Source organism: Delphinus delphis, chromosome 1, assembly GCF_949987515.2.
Source record: "Delphinus delphis chromosome 1, mDelDel1.2, whole genome shotgun sequence".
Taxonomy (NCBI): domain Eukaryota; kingdom Metazoa; phylum Chordata; class Mammalia; order Artiodactyla; family Delphinidae; genus Delphinus; species Delphinus delphis.
The window spans coordinates 66,559,549-66,585,460 of record NC_082683.1 but is presented as its reverse complement, the minus strand read 5'-3'; the positions used below and the strand labels follow the sequence as shown (position 1 = coordinate 66,585,460).

Sequence of the window (25,912 nt, the reverse complement as noted above, 5' to 3'; positions counted from 1 at the left end):
TTATTTTAAAAGATAATATTTAAAAATTTGCCACTGATACAAGCACTCAGATAATAAAATTCCTAAAAAAGCTGAATAAAATGTTTTAAAATCTTTTTTATTAAGCTAACAAGCAAGTAAGGAAGTGCCCAGAGTTTGACAATGAAGCCAGAGTACAAATCAAGCATGAAGAGTGGGCACTGAAGACAGCTGCTGCTCTAAGGGTAACTGCTGATCCTTTCACTTACAGCCTTAAATTTCAGCAGCCACGTGGAGGGACAGCAGGCAGAGCCTTGAGCTTGAGCAAGGAAGGAGAACCCTGTAAGGCCATAACCTTCAAAGAAAGAGTGAACTAGAAAAAGAAAATATACCCAGAACAGGGCAAGTATAAGAAAACCTGCCTGTTCTGTCCTTGAATCTGGGTAAAGGGGGTAAACAATCTTCCTTGAGAATTCACAAAAAGCACATAGGTTTGCAGTTTACATTCACACCACTGGCATGCGTTCAGAAGGTCAGGCTTATTTGAAAGTGGCATTTCTTAGTTGTTATGGCCCCCAGGAGTTTGACAGAAGCAAATGAAAGCTGTCTTTGGAGGAATGCACTTTCAACATAGGTCACTAAGAATTTCCACGGATATAATCCAGATGAACATGGAGTCACAATAAATATACACATCAACACAAGCGCAGACAAAACACATAAATAAATGTTTCCTTGAATAAAATCAGCACAAAACCAAAAAACATATTTAGACTTCCAAAGATTTAAAATATTGGAGTTATCAGATGTGGAAATAACATGTATGTAAGTAGGAAGACACTATGAAAAAAGACCAGGACGATTTGGGGAAAAAAAATCTAGAAATCATGATTAAAATGAAATACTTGGGGAGAAAACACTTGGTGAATGAGTTAAATAACAGATTAGACATAGCTGAATAGAAAATTAACAAACTGAAAAATCAGAAAATATCACCCATAATGCAGTATAGACAAATAAACAAAACATTACAAAGAGATAGAGTGAAGGAGAGACACTATATTTAAAGAGATAATAGCTTAGATTACCTAAAAAGTAATGACAGCTAGCCTGATAGCAAACATCTCAATACCAACAATGAGAGGGAGAAAACACAGGAATTAGCCCTTCAAAATACTGAGAGAGAAAACAACTAGTGATTTTGAATTGTATTCTCTTTCCAGAATGTGAACAAAGATATTTTCAGAAAAACTAAAACTGTGTTTACTACCAAGAGAACTTCATCAGCAGAACTTCTAAAAAATTTATTTCAGGAAGAAGGATAATGGAAATATAAGTTGAAAGAAGAAATGATGAGTAAAAACATTGGTAATATGCAGGTAAATCTAAATAAACATTGATTATCTGAAATAATGACAATAATAATGCTAATATCCAATTTGTTAGGCTTCAAAAAAGAGAAATAAAATACTTCAATACAATAGCAGCATGTAAAATTACTCTTTGGGTTGATCAGAGTTAGTGTTCTAAGGTCCTTGAATTTTCTGGAAGGAGGATAAAGATATTAATTATCTTATGACTTTGGTAAGTATGCATGTTAAAATTTCAAGAATAACATTAAAAGAATAGAAATCAAGAGTATAACTTCCAAGCCAGTGTAGGTTAAAAAATGGAATAAGAATGACAATCTCCTTTCCCTCCCACACACAAAACTCCACCAACCCAGAGGAAGAGGGGAAAAGAGAAGAAAAAAAAAAAAAGCATAGAAAAAGAGATGAATACAAAGCCAATGTTTAAATGAGATTTAAAAAAAACCTTCAATATAGGGCTTCCCTGGTGGTGCAGTGGTTGAGAATCTGCCTGCTAATGCAGGGGACACGGGTTCGTGCCCCGGTCTGGGAGGATCCCACATGCCGCAGAGCAACTAGGCCCGTGAGCCACAACTACTGAGCCTGCGCATCTGGAGGCTGTGCTCTGCAACAAGAGAAGCTGCGACAGTGAGAGGCCTTCGAACCGCGATGAAGAGTGGCCCCCGCTTGCCACAACTAGAGATAGCCCTCACACAGAAACGTAGACCCAACACAACAAAAATAAATTAATTAATTAATAAACTCCTACCCGCAACATCTTCTTAAAAAAAAAAAAACCTTCAATATATCAATAATGTATAGCAAAAATCACAATAAATGTAAATGAACTAACCTTAACTCTTAAAAGACAATGATTATAAATTTAGATTAAAAATTAATTCCTGCTATATGCTATTCATACAGGATATAAGCAGTATTACCCTTAATATGAGATGAGAAGGACCTCTGATCTGGGCCCTGGGCTACTCAAAATATGGTTCTTGGACCAGTAGCTGCATGGAGTGCTTGTTAGAAATTCAGATTCTCAGGCCCTGACTCAGACTAAAGATTCAAATTCTGCATTTTAATAAGATCCTCAGGTGATTCATACACACATTTATGTTTGAGAAGCACTGCTTAAAGGGCAGAGAAAATCATAAACAGTGCACAATTATATCAAAGACCACATGGGCACCTCTCTCATTGTTACAGTGTTATCCATAATTGTAAACAACCACTCATACTGAACACCATTCAGGCCCCAGAAAAAGTGCTTCTCCATATTTCTTGCCCTCTGCTCTTGAAACAAAAGGCCACTGTGTTCAAATGCTATGAAGATTTATGGATTGTACTGTTGCTGGGGTGGAGCTTGTCACTGCTTCAGTGTGTGTAAGGGGAAGAGGATAGAATGAGAAGAATTTTAGCTTGAGATAAAATAGGACATAAGAAAAAGGGCCTCAGGGGGAAAAAACTGAAAAAATAAATAGAAAATCTTCAAAGAAGTAGTCTACTTACATTTTAAGGAATTGGAGATAATGCAAGTAGACTGACTTTTGTCAAGCATTACCCACATAAAATTATCAAGTATGATATTACAACCTTTTCCCTTAATGAAGATTTAATTATTGATCAAAAAATAAAATGTACAAGATAATTATTCTGATCAAATCCATAACTGTGGTAGGTCACATGAAATCTCTGAAACTTGAAAATCTTTCCTAAATGAAAACATAATTACTGATTAAAGCAGTTAGGATGTATGTGGGCCTCCATTTGTACTCTTGCCTCAGGTCCTGCAAATATTAGCGACAGGTCTGGCCATATATAAAATATAAGCATACAAAAGACTAAAAGTTATAGGATGGATATAAAAGGCAAAAAGATACAAAAGGCAAACATTAGCCAAAAGAAATCTTAATGGCTATCAGCAAAATGGAAACAAAACAGACTTTAAATCACACACAATTTTTTAAAAAACACATAACATGTTCACATTTAAGTTTAAAAAATGAAGAATGCAATGCAGAAGATTGTCAGAAATAAACCAAAACTATACCATTACTTACACTAAAGTGGTAGGATTATGGGAACATTTCCCCTTTCTATTTTTCAAAACGTTTACATGATCTTTAGACAAATGTAACTAGTGCAATTAATGGCTTCTTCTTGTCTTTATTTCTTTACTTTTATTTTTTTTGCATGTAAGTGGGAAACAGCTAGGGGTAGAGTGGCCTTCCAGGTGTGAGGTGATCAGAGCTTGAGACTCAGGTGCTGTCATGGGGATGGGAAAGGAGGGAAAAAGGAAGGAGGTACTTCAAAAAATCAAGAAGAACACCAATGATCATTGCTGCATTATTCCCAATAGCCAAAAGGTGGAAACAACCCAAGTGTCAATCAAAAGATGAGTGGATAAACAAAATATGGCTTATCCATAAAATGGAATATTATTCAGGTGTGTAAAGGAACAAAGTTCTGATACATGCTACAACATGGATGAAAAGATTACGCTAAGTGAAATGTCAGACATAAAATGACAAATACTCAATGACTCCACTTTATGAAATGTGTAACACAAGCAAATTCATAGAGACAGAAACAAAGTAGAATGGAGATTACCAGGAGCTGGAGGGAGAGGAGAATAGGGAGTCATTACTTAATGGTTACTGAGTCTCTGTTTGGGGTGATGAAAAATTTTTGGAAATAGTGGTGATGATTGACAACACAGTGAATTAATTAAAATGTAATTAAAAGGCCACTGAATTGTACACTTAAAATGTCAAATTTTATGTTACACATGTGTCACCACAATAAAAACATTTGTAAAGGTGGATCAGACAGATATAGAGAACAAACTAGTGGTTACCAGTGGGAAGCAGGAAGAGGGGTAGGGGCAGGGCAATAAAGAGGTAGAGAGTAAGAGGCACAAACTATTAGGTACAAAATAAGCTACAAGGATATATTGTACAACATGGAGAATATAGCTAACATTTTATAATACCTATAAATGGAGTATAACCTTCAAAAATTGCGAATCACTATAGTGTACACCTGTAACATGTAATATTGTACAACAGCTATACTTCAATTAAAAAAATAAAGTGGGTTTTTTGTAGACAACAACAACAGCAACAAAAATGGAGCAGAAGGATTCAGTGATGCTTCAATCTAGAGGATAAAAGAGGGAGTTCAGGCATCAAAACAAAGGACTGATTTCATAAAGAGCTTATTGGCAAAGATCTCCTGTTCTCCAATTCATCCCTTTTCTTGGAAGCCACCAAACCAAGATGTATAAAATATACCCCCTGCCAGTTGGCTGTCATGGGAGAAGCAGGCCCTGATGTCTTTAATGACAGAATTATTCTACCCATGGACTAGAAGAATAATGAGGAGTTCTGAAATTATGCTAAAGTCAAGAAATAACACTAAGCACATATTTGAAAAATGTAAAAAAGAGTAGCTCAGAGACATCATTGAGTACCAAAAAAAAGTCAAGAACAGTCACAGATTCAACAATTTGAGTTAAAATAAGATAAAGGAATTAAAATGTTTTATAAAACTAGAAGATAAAAAAAAATACAGAAAAGTTTGCTGATTAAGAAGGTGATACTTATAAACATTTGTGTCGCAAAATTTCTTTTTAGGATAGACAGTTATATCAAAGTAAACCTGCATTGTATACGGGCAAGCAATTAGATCTGTAATATATATGGACAGGGAATTAAATCGCAAGTGGAAGCCCAGAAAATAAAGGCTAACATGAGGCATACATCTGGAAAGGGACCAGCCACTGACCAGGAAGATGTCGATCATCTCTGAGTCCTGGAAGCCCGTATGAGTTTGCCACCAGCTACGTCCCCAAAATAGGTACTGATGGGTTGGAGGGAATTTAGAGAAAAGTGACCAGAAGGATTAAGGGACTGTTGGGAATGATTCATAAAACTGAAAAATCCTGGAACACTTTCTGTAACTAAGCAAACAGGCAGAGGATGAAAGGTAGGGATGGAAGCATCGTCACCACTAAAAAGTGCTGGAGAGTTGTAAACAATGAGGAAAGAGAAGAGTGTTTAGGGAATTCCCTGGTGGTCCGGTGGTTAGGACTCCAAACTTTCACTGCTGAGGGTGCGGGTTCGAATCCTTGGTCGGGGAATCGGGGAACTAATATCCCACAAACCGCGCACCACCACCAAAGGAAAAAACAAAAGTGTTTATGTTAATAAGGGATGTACACATCTTCAGGATTAATAAGTGAAGAACTCAGTACCAATATCAAGACACATTTACTAATTATCGCAACTCTAATTGGAATATATTTGGGTTTTAAGGTATTAAAAAAGATGTCTTTTGGGGACTTCCCTGGTGGTGCAACAGTTAAGAATCTACCTGCCGATGCAGGGGACACAGGTTTGAGCCCTGGTCCAGGAAGATCCCACATGCCGCGGAGCAACTGGGCCTGTGTGTCTCAACTACTGAGCCTGCGTTCTAGAGCCAGCAAGCCACAACTACTGAGCCCACATGCCACAACTACTGAAGCCTGCGCAGCTAGAGCCCGTGCTCCGCAACAAGAGAAGCCACTGCAATGAGAAGCCCGCACACTGCAGCAAAGGCCCAATGCAGCCAAAAAAAAAAAAAAAAAAAGTCTTTAGGATCTAACTGTATAGCTCATTCCCTCTGCTATACTACCAATCACATGATATGGTAATACTATATACATATAGATCCCAAATACCTAACATATGTGAATTAAAAGCAGGATAGAAGTACATTAAAGTGTAACAGATACATACATTTGATATGTATGAAAAAATCTGTAAGGAAATACATTAAATTATCAACAGTAATTATGTCTGGGTGGTAAGTTTAGGAATAATTGTTATTTTCTTTTTTTACCATTTGCCATTTTGAGAAGACAATGAGAATATATACAACTGGGTGGGGGTAAAGTTTGCTTTTCAAAACTAGCCTTCTATGTATCTTCTCTCATTTCTTTTTCAACATGCTATTGTGGGGATGACGCAGAAGCAGCTCTTCTCAGGTAGAAGGCGTTCCACGCTCTCAAATATGGCCTACAGGCATAGTTTTCATGAAACAGTACTGAGTTTTGGTGTTCTCAGGCAGAATACCCTGGAAGATACAGGTCTGCCTCCTTTCCATCTTTCAGACCTTCTAAAGGGTGAGACACCATCAAGATGCTCTGTGGACCCATTAAGAATGATCCTTCACTTGGCAGAGATTAATAACTCCCTTGAGGACCTGAGCCTGCTCATCTTAGCGGGCCACCATGGTGCTCATTGCAGGAAAAAAAAAAAAAACATTGTGATTCCTAGTCAGAGGAACTTATTTTCGACGGATTCCTTGTCCACACAGCACAACAAATCACATTCAAACATAATAATGTCAAATCACTGTTACCCCACTGCAGAGCCCATGACAAGCCACCCTTATTGCCTTTCTAGAACCCAATCAGTATTTCATGCCTGTACAGCCAGAAAGAGAGCCCCTTTGTTAACAGGGAAGAAGCAACTGGTCTTATTTTTTCACTCTGGTCCTTTTTCTTGGTCCTGGGTCCAGTTATTTCATCTTTATACTTCACTAGTGCAGGCCCATCCAGTCCGGATACCCTGTTCTCTTATGACAGCTTTCTCTGACTTTTATTTCTGAACTTCTGTATTAAAACTCCATCACATTTCAAATGGAGCCAAAACGACACACAGTTGTTAGTAAGAGTGATGGGAATAATTCTTCAAAGGATTCATGATGGCTAGAGCATCAGGCAGGATAAAGCTTCTTTTTCTTTGGTAGCGGGGAACACACACAGATTCTTATAATCCCCTCTCCCTTTTCCAAGTTCCAGAAAACAAGCAGAATGTGATCACTTCCACCACTTTGTTCAAAACTTGCAACAAGAGGAATAAAAATGAAATGATCCAGCTTTATGATTTGCACTACAGAATGGAAGCACATACTACTTAGGTAATGGGAGACGACTTGGAAATCCCTGATGGCAGCCTGGCAGGTGCAACATTGCCGAGTAACTCCAAATAGGAGCCCCCAAAACCCAGAGTTCATTCAGATGTATATATTTTTTGCTCCCAACCAAATGCTTTTGAATGAATTAGGAACCAGTCCCCCCCTTGACAAACTTTTCCTTCTGGTGCAAGGCCAACAGAAACTTTACTTTTCTCAGAAGATGTGAACAGACTTGAGTGATTTAAAAGAACACTAATTGCTCTCTCTGTAACTATGGGAATGAAAGGAGAGGAAACCACCTTCCACCCCATACTTCCAACAGATCTATACCTGGTGAGATTTATTATGCAGCAAAGTCTCCCTTGATAAGGTTATTCTAGAATAAATTCTCTCCCAGTAGAACTGTTACCTAATAAAGTGTCTTCATCACATTTATTCCACACCCCACTGGCTCTGCTGCAGGTGGAGGGTTTAATTCCTGTCATTCGTTGCCAGTGTGCATCAGGGAGTCTCCACGAACAGCTTGCAGCCTTAACCATCACACCATTGTTTTGCTCAAGTCAGTATGCGGTATTAAGATGCACAGTGAGGTTCAAAATTAGACAAAGTTGGAATGCCATCTGGGATCATCCTCAAACTCTTTTCACTAAATACAGAGAGGCAATCTTGAACCACAAACCTTCTGCTGCTCGAGAAGATGCACTCAGTCTGTCTGCACCGACACAGTGGGGTGGGTGATCACAGAAACTTAAGGCAGGCAGAAACCTTAGGTCTCTTTTCCTCTCACTCACTCAGATCACATCCACACTCCGCTAACTGGTCCCTCTTCCTATAATCTAGGACCGCTCTGACCTGTGCCATGCCAAAGCCACAGGGATCCATTGAAACACACCTCTGATGAAGTCACTCCTCTAATTCACCCTTTAAAGATTTCCTCGAAGCTTTGAGGAAAAAAAGCTAATCTCCATAACATTTAAATCTTTCTTTCCAAATCTGTGCTGTAATTTTATGTCTGTTTACATACGTCTCTCCTAGATGTAAGTTTCATAGAGTCAGGGATCCCACCTTGTGCATCGTTGCCTTCTGGGTCACGAACACAATGGCAAGTCACACAATATTATTTGATAAATGAGAGAATGAATGAAACTAGTTTAACTGCCCCTTCTACAGACTAGCCTAAAATTTACATGACTTTCCAAAGTGCTCATAACAAGTAAAAAGCTTAGACATGCCTCCCTGCCTCCCAGGATACCATACTGTCCTCAAATACAGGCATTCCCATCTCTCAACACCTGGGCAACCACTCTGGAAAGATCAGCAAATGCTGCTCTGCATTTCAAGGGGAACCAGAAACTAAAGATATGTCTGCCACAAATGTGAAGTCCTTCTGCCCCTACTTATCATTTCTGTCATTCTTATGTTAAGTCTATTAGCCAGACTTGTTCAAATCTCTTCCTATTACATATAATTACAACAGGATTCTGTCCACCTAACGTTCAACAAAGATTTGTTGAGTTTCACCATGTATAAGGTACAGCTTTAGGTTCTGGAAATACCAGATGGATAAGTTCTGTTCCTGGTCTCAAAAAGCCGGGCTTCCCTGGTGGCGCAGTGGTTGAGCGTCCGCCTGCCGATGCAGGGGACACGGGTTCGTGTCCCGGTCCGGGAAGATCCCACATGCCGTGGAGCAGCTGGGCCCGTGAGCCATGGCTGCTGAGCCTTCGCGTCTGGAGCCTGCATGTCCGGAGCCTGTGCTCCGCAACAGGAGAGGACACAACAGTGAGAGACCCGCGTACCGCAAAAAAAAAAAAAAAAAAAAAAAAGAAGGTACAGCCTAGTCGAGGAGACAAGCATGCAGACAAATAATCGCAATACTTTGTGATTAGAGGCCTGCACAGGATACAAAGAATATTTTAGCACTTACAAAGATACAGTCATTGTCATATGTGCTTCCTCCACTGTGATTTTCCTGTGGGTAAGGACTAGGTCCTTCCTCTCCTTTCCTCCTCTGAGTCTAGCACATAGTAGGCACTCAGCCAATATGTGATTGACTAACTGATACACTGCTGGCATAAGACAATGTGGGGCTTACTCTGCATAGAGGTCGTATCTGGGAAAACTTTAGGAAGGAGATGCTTGTGTTGGATTTTAATGGATGATTCATCCCCTACCTGGTGGATAAAATGAGAGAGGGAGGAAGAGCAGGTAAGTGTGAAACAGCAAGCTGTGTTCCCAGGGTGTGTGCAGCCTGGGCTGCGGGCTGCTGTGGGAGGTGAGGTTGGAGAATTAGGCCATGCAGACCCTGTCGGGCCTTGTGAGCCTTCCTATGGAGTCTGAACTTGATCCTCCAGGCAGTGGGAAGCCATTGGAGGCATGCAAGGAACACAAGCAAATCTGTAAATGAGAAACACAGTAATGCAGTTCAGTCAGTGGAGAGGTCCCATATGTGCAATTAATTTCCAGAATATGCTTTCTTATTAAAAACTGGTTTAACTCTGCATTTCAGTCTGCCAGGGTATCCTCAGACTCTGTGAGGTTCCCAGGAACAATAAAGACACCTCCTTAGCTATTAAAGGAGAATATAATAAAGAAAGTTTCCTTTTCATTCTGAGCTACAACAACTATCAAGGTTAATTTTCCCTACCATGGGTAAAATGGTTTCTTATTTGCCTAAAGTAATTCTATCTCAGAGTAAGAATCACATCTCAGAATTTAGGAGGAATCAATGGTTACTTGCAGAATGGCAGTCCAGATACTTGGTGAACTGAGTCTCCCAATGGTGTTTCCTTCCCCACTGTGCAGAAGGTAATTCAGATAAATAAGTGGTCTAGTCATGACATTTTCTGCAAATAATTAAACATGACACTTCTTTTGGCTTGGTTTACTTTTTAAAGGCAAAGTCCACTCTGATTTGCAAATTGTTCCAATTACATCGGTGTCATGCATTTTGTGCAGCCTTTAGAGTACCCGTTGCTAAGTCAGTGGTTGGTGGGAGCTCTTTTTAACTACCCAGAGGCATATTCTCAAATTCATTTCAGAATAAGATGTTTAAATATTTATCTTTTTCCAATAACTGGATAGGCCTAGGCTCTTCATTTTAATAAATTCTGTTCAAATAATATTGAGTCACGGCTTAGAATATACTGCACTGAATTTCCCTTACGGTAATGATATTCACATTAGAGACCCACATTTTAGCCCTAGCTCTGCCACTAACCCTCGACTTTGGGCAAATCGCATGACCACTCGTGAATTCCTTTTGATAATTTTGAAGTTTTCATTCTAGCTCTAAAATTTTGAGTATGTCTTAAGAGCTCTGATTAGTACAAGAAAGTAGAAATGAAATAGTTACAGAACTACAGATTGTGGCTGGAGAAATTGACATTTATGATGTGTAGCTATTCCTTGTCAGTAACTCCAAGCAGTCAGAAACAGTCTTATTTTAGAAGAAATATAAAATCTTTATATAGATACACTTATTTATTCAACAAATATTTATTGAAGACCCATTATATGCCAGGCTGGGGATTCAATGACAAAAAAAGAGAAAAAATTCCCAGTCTCCACAAGTCAAGCTGAGAAAGCAGACAATTTTAGACAAGAAATGACAATCAACCAGAATAAGTATTATCATGCGATGCTGGCTGTGATGACAAAACACACAGCTCAGCTCTATCCTGGGCTACAAGTCCAGGAAGGCTTCCCTGCTGATATACTGTCTAAACTGAGACTATTCACGCCTGTGGCTTTTATTGGGGAAACCATATTGAATAGAGCATGCAATGAAAATATTTATTTGTCCCAGGCCCACACTAAGAGTTTAAGACTAAAAGAGCTTATGAAGAGGAATTTGAGTACATCTCATAAATGCCCACACCCCCAAGTTTTTATTGATCATTTGATCATAAATCTACTGACTCACAAGGGGATTCTTCTCTTGAATCACAAGGTATGGGAAATAACATTATTATTTAAGAAATAATCATTCCTTGTCTTTCTATATCTAAGATCCTTCACAGCTGATCAAAGGCTATTTAATAGGTGTATAGAAGGGTTCCAGAATGATTTATTGATTGGTGATGGGTTTTAATGTTTCAGTCTTTTCTCATCTTTCATCTCTCTTTATCCCAATATTTGCAGGACAGGAATTATACTGAGCTGCTGTTTGACTTCAGAGTATGGAAAGTCCCCTCTATAACAGATGTCATGTTTCCAGGATGGATCTGATTGCAAATATTCTGTCTTGTGGACAACACAATTATGTTCAAATTCATCATACCATGAGTTATGAGATTTGGTTTGGAAATATAGTCACCATATGTTACAGACACATGTGAACAGGGTAAGAAGGTTCACTCCTTTCAAGCGTCCAGGAGATCCTATGCCATACCAAAGGAGAATCATAAAGACATTAAATATTTTGAACTTAAAATTAATTCATGCTGGCAGAGCTTCAAGATGGTGGAGGAGTAAGACGTAGAGATCACCTTTCTCCCCACAAATACATCAAAAATACATCTACATGTGGAACAACTCCTACAGAACACCTACTGAATGCTGGCAGAAGACCTCAGGCTTCCCAAAAGGCAAGAAACTCCCCCACGTACCTGGGTGGGGCAAAAGAAAAAAGAAAAATCAGAGACAAAAGAATAGGGACGGGACCTGCACCTGGGAGAGAGCTGTGAAGGAGGAAATGTTTCCAAACACTAGGAAGCCCCTTCACTGGCAGAGATGGGGGGTGGCGGGGGAGAAGCTTCGGAGCCATGGAGTAGAGCGCAGCAACAGGGGTGCGGAGGGAAAAGCGGAGAGATTCCCGCATAGAGGATCAGTGCCGACCAGCACTCACCAGCCCGAGACGCTTGTCTGCTCACCACCCAGGGTGGGTAGGGACTGGAAGCTGAGGCTCCAGCTTTGGAGGTCAGACCCCAGGGAGAGGACTGGGCTTGACTGCGTGAACACAGCCTGAAGGGGGCTAGTGCACCACAGCTAGCCAGGAGGGAGTCTGGGAAAAAGTCTGGACTTGCCTAAGAGGCAAGAGACCATTGTTTTGGGGTGCGTGAGGAGAGGGGATTAAGAGCACTTCTTAAAGGAGCTCCAGAGACGGGCACGAGCTGCGGCTATCAGCGTGGACCCCAGAGATGGGCACGAAATGCTAAGGCTGCTGCTGCAGCCACCAAGAAGCCTGTGCACAAGCACAGGTCACCATCCACACCTCCCCTCCCGGGAGCCTGTGCCGCCCACCACTGCCAGGGTCCCGGGATCCAGGGACAACTTCCCCAGGAGAACGCACGGCGCGCCTCTGGCTGTTGCAATGACACACTGGCCTCTGCTGCCTCAGGCTCGCCCCACATTCTGTACCTCTCCCTCCCCGTGGCCTGAGTGAGCCAGAGCCCCCGAATCAACTGCTACTTTAAACCCATCCTGTCTGGGCAGGGAGCAGACGCCCTCAGATGACCTACATGCAGAGGCGGGGGCTAATCCAAAGCTGAACCCCAGAGGCTGTGCGAACAAAGAAGGGAAAGGGAAATCTCTCCCAGCAGCCTCAGGACCAGCAGATTAAATCTCCACAGTCAAACTGATGTACGCTTCATCTGTGGAATTCCTGAATAGACAACGAATCATCTGAAATTGAGGAGGTGGACTTTGGGAGCAACTGTAGACTCTGGGTTTGCTTTCTGCATCTAATTTGTTTCTGGTTTTATGTTTATCTTAGTTTAGTATTTAGAGCTTATTATGATTGGTAGATTTGTTTATTGATTTGGTTGCTCTCTTCCTTTTTTTTTTCTAATATATATATATTTTTCCTTTTTCTCCTTTTGTGACTGTGTATGTGTATGCTTGTTTGTGTGATTTTGTCTGCATAGCTTTGCTTTTACTATTTGTCCTAGGGTTCTGTTGGTCTGGGGTTTTTTTTTGTATAGTTTTTAGCACTTCTTATCATTGGTGGATTTGTTTTTTGGTTTGGTTGCACTCTCATTCTTTTTATTACTTTTTAATTATTTTTAATTTTTTAATTTAATAACTTTATTTTATTTTATTTATTTTACTTTCTTGATTTCTTTCTTTATTTTTCCCCCTTTTCTTCTGAGCCATGTGGCTGACAGAGTCTTGGTGCTCCAGCCAAGTGTCAGGCCTGAGCCTCTGAGTTGGCAGAGCCGAGTTCAGGACATTGGTCCAGCAGAGACCTCCCGGTCCAACATAATATCAAATGGCAAAAGCTCTCTCAGAGATCTCCATCTCAACGCTAAGACCCAGCTCCACTTAATGACCAGCAAGCTACAGTGCTTGATACCCTATGCCAAACAGCGAGCAAGAGAGGAAAACAACACCATCCATTAGCAGAGAGGCTGCCTAAAATCATAATAAGTTCACAGACACACCAAAACACAGCCCTTGATGCTGTCCTGCCCACCAGAAAGGCAAGATCCAGCCTCATCCACCAGAACACAGGCACCAGTCCCCTCCACCAGGAAGCCTACGCAACCCACTGAACCAACCTTACCCACTGGGGGTAGACATCAAAAACAACGGGAACTATGAACCTGCAGGCTACAGAAAGGACACCCCAAACACAGTAAGTTAAGCAAAATGAGAAGACAGAGAAACACACAGCACATGAAGGAGCAAGGTAAAAACCCATCAGACCAAACAAATGGAGAGGAAATAGGCAGTCTACCTGAAAAAGAATTCAGAATAATGATAGTAAAGATGATCCAAAATCTTGGAAATAGAATGGAAAAAATACAAGAAACGTTTAAAAAAGACCTAGAAAAACTGGACAGCAAACAAACAATGATGAACAACACAATAAATGAAATTAAAAATTCTCTAGGAGGAATCAATAGCGGAATAACTGAGGCAGAAGAACGGATAAGCGACCTGGAAGATAAAATAGTGGAAATAACTACTGCAGAGCAGAATAAAGAAAAAAGAATGAAAATAATTGAGGACAGTCTCGGAGACCTCTGGGACAACATTAAATGCACCAATTTAGAATTATAGGGGTCCCAGAAGAAGAAGAGAAAAAGAAAGGGACTGAGAAATATTTGAAGAGATTATAGTTGAAAACTTCCCCAATATGGGAAAGGAAATAGTCAATCAACTCCAGGAAGCGCAGAGAGTCCCATATAGTATAAATCCAAGGAGAAACACACCAAGACACATATTAATCAAACTATCCAAAATTAAATACAAAGAAAAAATATTAAAAGCAGCAAGGGAAAAGCAACAAATAACATACAAGGGAATCCCCATAAGGTTAACAGCTGATCTTTCAGCAGAAACTCTGCAAGCCAGAAGGGAGTGGCAGGCCATATTTAAAGTGATAAAAGAGAAAAACCTACATCCAAGATTACTCTATCCAGCAAGGATCTCATTCAGATTCGATGGGGAAATTAAAACATTTACAGACAAGCAAAAGCTAAGAGAATTCAGCACCATCAAACCAGCTTTACAACAAATCCTACAGAAACTTCTCTAGGAATGAAAGACAAGAGAAGGAAAAGACCTATAATACCAAGGCCAAAACAATTAAGAAAATGGTAATAGGAACACACATATGGATAACTACCTTAAGTGTAAATGAATTAAATCCTCCAACCAAAAGACATAGACTGGCTGAATGGATACAAAAACAAGTCCCATATATATGTTGTCTACAAGAGACCCACTTCAGACCTAGGGACACATACAGATTGAAAGTGAGGGGATGGAAAAAGATATTCCACGTAAATGGAAATCAAAAGAAAGCTGGAGTAGCAATTCTCATATCAGACAAAATAGACTTTAAAATATAGACTACTACAAGAGGCAAAGAAGGACACTACATAATGATTAAGGGATCAATCCAAGAAGAAGATATAACAAATGTAAATATTTATGCACCCAACATAGGAGCACCTCAATACATAAGGCAAATGCTAACAGGCAAAAAAGGGCAAATCGACAGCAACACAATCATAGTAGGGGACTTTAATACCCCAATTTCACCAATGGACAGATCATCCAAAATGAAAATAAATAAGGAAACACAAGCTTTAAATGACACATGGAACAATATGGACTTAACTGAAAATTAAAGGACATTCCATCCAAAAACAACAGAATACACTTTCTTGTCAAGTTCTCATGGATCTTGGGTCACAAATCAAGCCTTGGTAAATTTAATAAAATTGAAATTGTATCAAGTATCTTTTCTGACCACAATGCTATGAGACTAGATATCAATTACAGGAAAAAAATCTGTAAAAAAAAAAAACACATGGAGGCTAATCAATACACTACTAAATAACCAAGAGATCACTGAAGAAATCAAAGAGAAAATTTAAAAATACCTATAAACAAATGACAATGAAAACACGACAGCCCAAAACCTACGGATGCAGCAAAAGCAGTTCTAAGAGGGAAGTTTATAGCAATACAATCCTACCTCAAGAAACAAGAACTGTCTCAAATAAACAACCTAACCTTACACCTAAAGCAATCAGAGAACGAAGAAAACAAAAAACCCAAAGTCAGCAGAAGGAAAGAAATCATAAAGATCAGATCAGAAATAAATAAAACTAAAAGCTGGTTCTTTGAGAAGATAAACCAAATTGGTAAACCATTAGCCAGACTCATCAAGAAAATAAGGGAGAAGATTCAAATCAATAGAATTAGAAATGAAATAGGAGAGGTAGCATAAGATCATAAGAGATTATTACAAGCAACTATATGTAAACTATATGTAAATCAAATGGACAACCTGGAAGAAATGGACAAATTCTTAGAAAAGCACAACCTCCCAAGACTGAACCAGGAAGAAATAGAAAATATAAACAGACCAATCACAAGCACTGAAATTGAAACTGTGACAAAAAATCTTCCAACAAACAAAAGCCCAGGACCAGATGGCTTCACAGGTGAATTCTATCAAACATTTAGAGAAGATCTATCACCTACCTTCTCAAACTCTTCCAAAATATAGCAGAGGGAGGAACACTCCCAAACTCATTCTATGAGGCCAATATCACCCTGATACCAAAACCAGACAAATGTAATGCAAAAAGAGGAAAACTATAGACCAATATCACTGATGAATATAGATGCAAAAATCCTCAACAAAATACTAGCAAACAGAATCCAACAGCACATTAAAAGGATCATACACCATGATCAAGTGGGGTTTATCCCAGGAATGCAAGATTCTTCAATATATGCAAATCAATCAATGTGATACACCATATTAACAAACTGAAGAATAAAAACCATATGATCATCTCAACAGGTGCAGAAAAAGCTTTTGACAAAATTCAACACCCATTTATGATAAAAACTCTCCTGAAACTAGGCACAGAGAGAAATTACCTCAACATAATAAAGGCCATATATGACAAACCCACAGCCAACATCATTTTCAATGATGAAAAACTGAAAGCATTTCCACTAAGATCCAGAAGAAGACAAGGTTGCCCACTCTCACCACTATTATTCAACACACTTTTGGAAGTTTTAGCCACAGCAATCAGAGACAGCAAAGAAATAAAAGGAATCCAAATCAGAAAAGAAGAAATAAAACTGTCACTGTTTGCAGATGACATGATACTATACATAGAGAATCCCAAAGATGCTACCAGAAAACTACTAGAGGTAATCAATGAATTTGGTAAAGTAGCAGGTTATAAAATTAATGCACAGAAATCTCTTTCATTCCTATACACGAATGATGGAAAATCTGAAATAGAAATTAAGGAAACACTCGTATTTACCATTGCAACAAAAAGAATAAAATACCTAGGAATAAACCCACCCAAGGAGACAAAAGACTTGTATGCAGAAAGCTATAAGACACTGATGAAAGAAATTAAAGATGATACAAACAGATGGAGAGATATACCATGTTCTTGGATTGGAAGAAGCAACACTGTGAAAATGACTATACTACCCAAAGCAATCTGCAGATTCAGTGCAATCCCTATCAAGCTACCAATGGCATTTTTCACAGAGCTAGAACCAAAAATGTCACAATTTGTATGCAAACACATAGCCGAAGCAATATTGAGAAAGAAAAATGGAGCTAGAGGAATCAGGTTCCTGGACTTCAGACTATACTACAAAGCTACAGTAATCAAGACAGTATGGTACTGGCACAAAAACAGAAATATAGATTAATGGAACAGAATAGAAAGCTCAGAGATAAACCCACAAACATGTGGTCACCTTATCTTTGATAAAGGAGGCAAGAATATACAATGGAGAAAAGACAGCCTCTTCAATAAGTGGTGCTGGGAAAACTGGACAGCTACATATAAAATAATGAAATTAGAACACTCCCTAACACCATACACAAAAATAAACTCAAAATGGATTGAAGACCTAAATGTAAGGCCAGACACTATAAAACTCTTAGAGGAAAACATAGGCAGAACACTCTGTGACATACATCACAGCAAGATCCTTTTTGAACCACCTCCTAGAGAAATGGAAATAAAAACAAAAATAAACAAATGGGACCTAATGGATCTTAAAAGCTTTTGCACAGGAAAGGAAACCATAAACAAGTCAAAAAGACAACCCTCAGAATGGGAGAAATTATTTGCAAATGAAGCAACTGACAAAGGATTAATCTCCAAAATATACAGGCAGCTTATACAGCTCAATATCAAAAAAAAAAACAACGCAATCCAAAAATGGGCAGAAGGCCTAAATAGAAATTTCTCTGAAGAAGATATACAGATTGCCAACAAACACATGAAAGGATGCTCAACATCACTAATCATTAGAGGAATGCAAATCAAAACTGCAAAGAGGTCTCACCTCACACCAGTCAGAATGGCCATCATCAAAAATCTACAAACAATAAATGCTGGAGAGGGTGTGGAGAAAAGGAAACCCTCTTGCACTGTTGGTGGGAATGTAAATTGATACAGCCACTATTGAGAACAGTATGGAGGTTCCTTAAAAAACTAAAACTACCATATGAGTAAAACCATAATTCAAAAAGAGTCATGTACCACAATGTTCACTGCAGTTCTATTTACAATAGGCAGAACATGGAAGCGACCTAACTATCCATTGACAGATGAATGGATAAAGAAGATGTGGCACATATACACAATGGAATATTACTCAGGTATAAAAAGAAATGAAATTGAGTTATTTGTAGTGAGGTGGATGGACCTAGAGTCTGTCATACAGAGTGAAGTAAGTCAGAAAGAGAAAAACAAATACTGTATGCTAACACATATATATGGAATCTAAAAAAAAAAAAATGTTCTGAAGAATGTAGGGGCAGGAAAGGAATAAAGATGCAGATTTAGAGAATGGACTTGAAGACATGGCGAGGGGGAAGGGGAAGCTGGGACAAAGTGAGAGAGTGCCATGGACATTATATACACTACTAACTGTAAAATAGATAGCTAGTGGGAAACAGCACATAGCACAGGGAGATCAGCTCAGTGCTTTGTGTCCACGTAGAGGGGTGGGATAGGGAGGGTGGGAGGGAGACTCAAGAGGGAGGAGATATGGGGATCTATGTTTATGTATAGCTGATTCACTTTGTTATACAGCGGAAACTAACACACATTGTAAAGCAATTATACTCCAATAAAGATGTAAAAAAAAAAAGAAAGAAAGCACAATATCCCAGCAATTACAGATTTTCCTTTAGGACACATATTTTATGTTAGGACACATCCTCTGTAAACAGTCAAACAGCATCACCCTGCTAATGAGTAGAAAACAGATCAAATCATCCTAATCTGTTCTTGGCAAATTAAGTCTAAGTGCAGACGGAACTTTCCACTGTGACTCTACACACGTTTGTCACTGAATCTGACTTTTCCAAAACACCTCTAAGTGGGAATGCTTGGGCTTGACGTTAATCGCTCTTTGACTTGAAATAGCTCTTTTTCTAATAACTCCTTTTCACAACCAATGAGAGAAAGGAAGCCAGAAGGAAGCCATATATTTAAAACGGCTAATGAATAATAGAATTTTAGTTTGAAAGTTTTATAACTTCTAAGGTAACAACAGTATCTAACGTACTTTATAGATGAGAAAGATCACAGAAATTGCCCCCTTTTTAGTGTCCGTGCCTTGATGTACTGTTTCTTGGTTTCATATTATTATTCAGGACTTGCTTTATTATTTAATCTTTCTTGCTTCTTTGTCTTTTTTTTCCAATTAGATCAAAGGTTCTTTGAGGGCAGGGACTGTGTTCTTCTTCCAGGATACCCTGGAATTTTGCAACTATTAGGCCTTCAATGAATATTTACTAAGGGCTATGAGTAGTTCAAAAACCCAGAAACAAATTAGCTACAGAACTACACACTGTGATGATTAAAAACGTTTCAAATGATGTTTCTCAAACTTTAACGTGCACAAGAACCATAAGGGAAGCCTATTAAAATGGTAGATTCCCAAATCTCATTCCCAAAGACTCTTATGTTTCAAATCATTTCCTATTATGATTATTAGGAGGAGAAGGAGTAAATCAAATTTAGGAAAGATGAGACATACCGGGGCCTGGGACTGCACTGATGTGTCTTGCAGAGAAAGGACTTGACATAAGGTAAGGCAGCTTTGTCCTTCTTCAGGGATACCCCACCCCCAATACACCCTGCGTTCTTTTTTCCTTCCATAAATACTTATTGTGTGCCCACCAATGGCCAAGTATTAGGGCCTGGATTTAAACTGGTCAACAAGATGTATCAGATGCTTTGATATCAGAGCACTTAGATTCTACTTGGGGGGATGGCAGACAAGAGACAAGTAAACTTTAAGATTATTTCAGATATTGTTAAGTATTATAAGGAAAATAAAACAGGCTGGTATGATAGAGAATGACTCGTGAGAAGGGGGCTATTTAAAGAGTGTGGTACACAAGAAGATAATATGTGATCTGACGACTAAATGACCATAAGGAATCAACCATGCAAAAGATCTTGAGTGAGAGCTTTCCAGGGAGATGAAACAGCAAGTGCAAAGGTCCTGAGGCAGAATGAGTGTCTGAGGATCAGCAAGAAGGCCAGAATGCCTGAAACTTGAGAGGGAGCTAGGTCAGACCATCTGCTAGGTACAATCTGGGCTTTGGCAGAAAAGTATCTTGGGATTACTCCTGTGGGAAGGTGGAGAAATACTCCTGGTTTCAGAATTAAGGAAGGTTAACTATTCAGTAAATGTTAAAATAGTTTAACTTCTCCAGTTAAAAACACCCATGTTATTGGAACTCTTCTCCCATAAAAAACAGTTCATTTCATGATTCCATTTGGTTGATGCTTTGAGATAACACAGTTTTGTCATCACTGGCAGATTACATTTTGTAATACTTGAGCACTGAAAATAAGCTCCCTTTAAATTTCTTTGAGATCCAAATTATTTATCATTCATTGGATGCCTCAAATATTATACAACAGGGTCTAATAAATGGTGTAAACTTACATTTGAGAATGTATATACCTCTCTAAAGGAAGAATTCTTAAGCCATAATTTCAACATAAGTTATATGGCATATACCTTTATTTCCGGTTTTGAATTACTTTTCAACTCTTGCATTGACTTGTCTTATCATTCCAACTGGACATCTACCAACTAAGAGTGATAGTACTCTTACCTCTAAGCAGTTTGGTTTTGTCTGAATAACTGAGTGCTTAAGGAAAGAAAGAACCAAGGGCAAGCATGTCACCGGTACGTGTAAAATCCATTCTTGGGGACTACTACCGAAGCGAGGAGATAGCAGCTCAGCTTCAGGCCCCATGATCACTGCTCTTTCATAAGCCACCTAAGAAGAGGGCAAGCCAGGTGACAAGTGGGCCTTCTGTGAAAGGGCTCCGGTCCCCTGGAAATGGGAATCAGCTCACAGTTTCATTTCACAGGGTCCACCGGATGGCAAATGACTTTATCTACCCGGAGCCAACCCAGACTGAACACATAATGTGCTTCATGCCCCCTTCCACTCTGCTGGGAGACGTGGAGCTTTCCTCTGAGGGTTGCTTGATTTAGTGAGTGTGTGTGTGTGTGTGTGTGTGTGTGTGTGTGTGTGTGTGTGTGCGCACATGTGTGTTTTAGTTTGATTATACATTATGCTGCAGTTCTAAAGGCAGAAGTTTCTCCAAGCCATGAAGATTGACTTCTTTGCTTAGATCTGGAAGATCTGATTAGAAATCAATGGCTTCCAAAATCGGGGACCAGGAAATGGCAGGATGCAGATACAGTAGCTGCAGTGACAGACATGTAACGAGATGGAAATGAGTTGGTGGAACATTTGTGGGAAAAGGTCAGGGGAAGGATTGGGAATGAAGAGGAAAAAATCTACCTAAGAGAAAATGAAATGGTTTCATTATCACAAGAAACTCCAAGTAGCCTTCACTTACTTAGTCATACTGGAATTACAATTTCCGCTAGCATCGTTTGTGAAAGAGGAAGCAGGGAATACGACCATGGAAAGTGATATTTTAAGCTTCAACACATATTGCTCATCACTGGCTTGACTTACAGCATGTCTTTCAACAAAAGCACATAGTGATTTAATCTCAACAGTAATTCAGTCTGCAGCATATGAGACAAGAGTATCATTGCAGACAGGCGGTAATTTGTGAAATTCAGGTGCTGGGGTTCAGGACCACCTGTGGAATTTAACCTTGGAGTTATAATGTTAATGCCATCATGTAACTGAACAAAAACACTACATATTTATCAGACTTTGGGACCTCTAGCCATGGAGATGTGAACGTTTTCCTAAATGGTATCTGTAACTCTCTCCAGATTCAGTAAATCAATGGCCAATTGAAAGTCTGTTGGAATTCTGATTCAATATGCAGCAGCATATGGCTTGGTGGTCATCACATTCAGCATATCCTATAATTTTTCTATAGCTTGATGTGAGAGTGGGACAAAAAAGCAATCAGAGTATCATCTGGCAACATAAGAAGAATAGAAAAGCTTTCATTTATCATCCCCTGTGTTAAATGGAAAAAAAACATCTTAGTAATAGTCTAACGATTGATTTCTACCTCTGCTTAAGCAAGACTATCGGAAGATCCCAAGTAAACCTAAACAGCAATTTTGGGAGAAGACATAAACGTTTTACACGTGCACCTTCAGATAGCCATTGGAAATGAAACTGCCCAACTTCCGGCCGGTTAAATAGTAGCAGTAAAGTGACTACATTCTGAGCAGAAGTTTACATTTCCTTCAGTGGAACAATTGAAATAATGCCTAAAAAGAAGGCATAGATTTTAATATTTGCATTTGTTCCTTTGTTTGAGGTAGGGTAAGCTTTGTTGAACCCTTTGGGTATGGAAGTTTGTGAGAGGTTGGTTTTCTATGAAAGAATTTCATTGGTATTATCTGCTAAGACCTTCCTGGTCACATTTTTAATTCTCTGCTAAGAATTCCAAGGTCTTCCACACATATGTATCATTCACATAACACTTCACAGTTTACGAAACCCTTCACTACAGATTATCTCAATTTCTCATACAGAGTTCCCACATTCCTTCCCCAAAAGGGCTGTTCTTCATTTTAATGAAATAAGGCTCTGACACATTGAACATGGAATCCAACATATTTGTGTGAATAAACACTGTTTTGAAAAAGAACATGAGGGCATCATATTTTGACTTAGGCTATCAATATTCTTAGCTGGTGTCTGTCCGGCAGGAGAGCACAGGAAGGGAAGTATTAGCAATATCTTCCTAAAGGCAGATCAAAGCTTACAGCAAATTTACCTTTTGACAGCCCTGTTAACCAAAGCTTCACAACTGCTAGACAGCCATTTCCACTAAACAATAGCCATGAAAAGCCACCATGTTCAATATATTCATTATAAACACATAAACACCACATGCCTCCACAGTGGGAAGTCAATGCACAAACTTTTCTAGAACTCCAGCCCTTATGGGTTGCTTGCACATGCAGATACAAAGTATGTAATCAATCAACAGCTTAAAGTGAAAACAGAAATTGTGAAACTGATGGCCCTCTCTACTTTTGATTTAAGATCTACCACCAGCACCCTCCCCAGAAAATCACTTCCTAATGAAATCTCTCTCTCTTTTCTGCTTCCGTGAATTCTTCCCAGTGCAAGTTCCACTTTTTCAAAGAAACTTTCCTTGATCCTAGCCGGGCAGAGATCTTTCCCATCTCTGTACTCCAACAGTAATAACTGTTTATATCCAGTATTTCCTATACATTTACATCTACTGTCTATCTCTCTGTCTCTCTGTCATCTATCCATCCATCCACATTTCACGGTATGTTGTTTTCCCACAGGCATTCAAAGATCCCTAAAGGCTGCGTCCTGCCTTAAATTCTTTTGTATCCTCCAAAATCCTTAGCATTATCCATTGCACAAGTGAGTAGAAGTATTTTGATTGCCACTTAAAAAAAGTTTGGCTTTTTCATGCATGGTTAGAACCATCTTTTCACACGAAAGGAGCACCTGCTAAATATTACTTTGGTTCACAACCATACAACCTAGTAATACAAAAAGCAGGATAGCTGGGTGGTTTCAAGAAATCCTCTAGCTTTATAGGGCATATACAGAATGGAATTGTGTTTTAATAAAAATATATTAGCAGCTTCAAATAATGGGGAATACATTTAAACTGTATTAAAATATCTTTTCAGAATCAGGAAACTTGATTAGGATTCTCCCAGAGGCTTCACACACTGAAACGAGAGATTTATTATTCCAGGGAAAGAAGGCTCAATTTCTTAAAAATTCACCTTATTAATTATTAGCCAAGCCATGTAGCGGCTTCCCGGAAGGCAGAGGAAAATAGGCCCTCAACGGTGAGTTTCAAGCCAATGGAAGCTGAGTTTGTGCCTCAAGCCTTCCGCGCTTGCCTGGGCACCGCTCCCCAGGGCTGTAGTAATTTAGCCCAGAGCATCCGAAGCAGAGATCAGATAGGAGTCTGCGAGCCTGAGCTGCGGCCGCGGACTGGCTGCTACTCAGCCTCCGGTTCCCTGTCGGAGGTAAGCTCGGGCTGGTACCCGCGCCATTCCCGGGTCTCCTCCCACTAGGGCGCGACTTGGCTGCCAAACCCGAGGCTTCAGGAGCCCTGCACCAGCGATAGCTGCAATTCTGGGGATGAGGCGGTTCTAATTCCAGGGACAGTTCCTGTTAGGAAATTAGGCTTTGGGGTGCACCCATCTCATCCCTATTCCCGGAAAAACTTTGCTTCCTTCTCCAAATAGAAATTCACACCAAGTAGGAACTATCTTGTCCCACCCCAGCGGGTCCACTCGCACTTCCAGCCTCTGAATGGCACCTACTCACGGCGCCTCCCAACCCCGGGGAAGGGGGCAAGCTCAGGTGTGCGGGATCCCCAGGCTGGGTGGCGGGAAGGCTGGCGAGCAAGCTGTCACCTTGTGGTCCGCCACGCCAAGGTATCCGTCCAGTGGCCGCGGTCCCGCGGGGGCCTCGGGGTGCGGCGGGGGGCTGCCGGTCGCCGCTGCCTGCTGCTTCTGCGGGGGCCGCTCCTTCTGGCCGCCTAGGCTGCTGTACACGAGCAACAAGCTGGTGCACATGGTGGTGAGCGCTAAACACACTGCCAGACCATGGCGCTGCGGGAGAGCGGGAGAGAGCACAGGAGAGTCGCTGAGCGCCGACCCGGGAGGAGCGCGCCCGGCAGGGACTCCGGCGCGACGGTCGGACGGGCGGGGGCAGCGGGGGTAGCCCGGGTCCCACCTTGGCAGCACGCAGCCCGGTAGAGGAGGCACCGTCGCCCCGCGTACGGCAGGGCATGCTCCCCGCGCGTCGCTGCTCTGGGCCGCCGCCGCCTCCCACATCCCTCGGCAGAGCACAGGTGGTGCGTGGCGCCCGGCTACGCGAAGAAGAGCACGCCGGCGGCGGGGGCAGGGGTGGGCTCACACTTTGGGAGGGGGCCCTCTGCCCCAGCTCGGCTTTGGAATGTCTAGCTTCTCCTTTCTGGACCCGTGGGGCTCTACCTTGGCGATCCTTGCAAGTTTGAAATCCGACAAGGAAACCAAGAAAGTCTGCAAAGGTCCCCCCTTCCCGCCCCTCTTAGTTTTTTGCCAGGCTGTTTCGTTAGGGCATCCCCATCCCCGAGCAAGGCGCCCATCACTCCAAGGTTTCTCTAGCTCTCCGCTGGCCGCTCGGAACTCCCGCCGGAGATCCAGGAGCCCAGCAACCCGAGTTTACATTCGGGCTCTGGGATTCCGAGCCAGGCTGAAGCGAGGAATCGGGAGTGGACGCGGAGCAGGTGGAAAGTTGTCCCTTTGTAACGGGCGACCTCGCAGCGCAGGGTCAGGCACCCCGGAGCTCTCCCGTGCGCCCCGGGGACGCTGCGCCCGGGGGTCCCGCCTCTGCCCAGAGGAGTTATAACAAATGACTCACCACCAGGGTCTTCATTTTGGGCACCTCTTTTGTGCGGAATCCTCAGGCACACGCGTCCGGGGCCACTTTTTCTTGGAGGATTTCCATCGTGGGTGATGGGGCGGAAACGGCTCTGATTTTCGCCGGGCCTCCAGCCGCGGCTGAGTGAGCAGGAAAGCCGCGGGACCCAGGAAGAGCCGCTGTTGCAGAGATTAGAGACAGAATTGAAGCTGAACCGGACCCTCGTAGTCTCTCAGCGATCTACACAACTGCCGCCTGCCGGGTCCTAAAGCCCTCTGCATTCCCCCCTTCCCGCCCC

General features: G+C 40.9%; 1 protein-coding gene across 2 annotated transcripts in view; it reads right to left on the bottom strand.

Annotated features, from left to right (window-relative positions):
* The window catches only part of ST6GALNAC5 (ST6 N-acetylgalactosaminide alpha-2,6-sialyltransferase 5), a 175,282-nt gene extending 149,653 nt beyond the window's left edge, over positions 1–25,629 (bottom strand). For both annotated transcript variants that reach the window (XM_060006080.1, XM_060006090.1), the window contains exons 1-2: positions 25,615–25,629; positions 24,624–24,821 (exon numbers count right to left, since the gene is read on the bottom strand). In XM_060006080.1, coding sequence (XP_059862063.1) covers positions 24,624–24,821; positions 25,615–25,629 — 213 coding nt within the window. The remainder of the gene's footprint in view (positions 1–24,623; positions 24,822–25,614) is intronic.
* Positions 25,630–25,912: the final 283 nt, after the last annotated feature.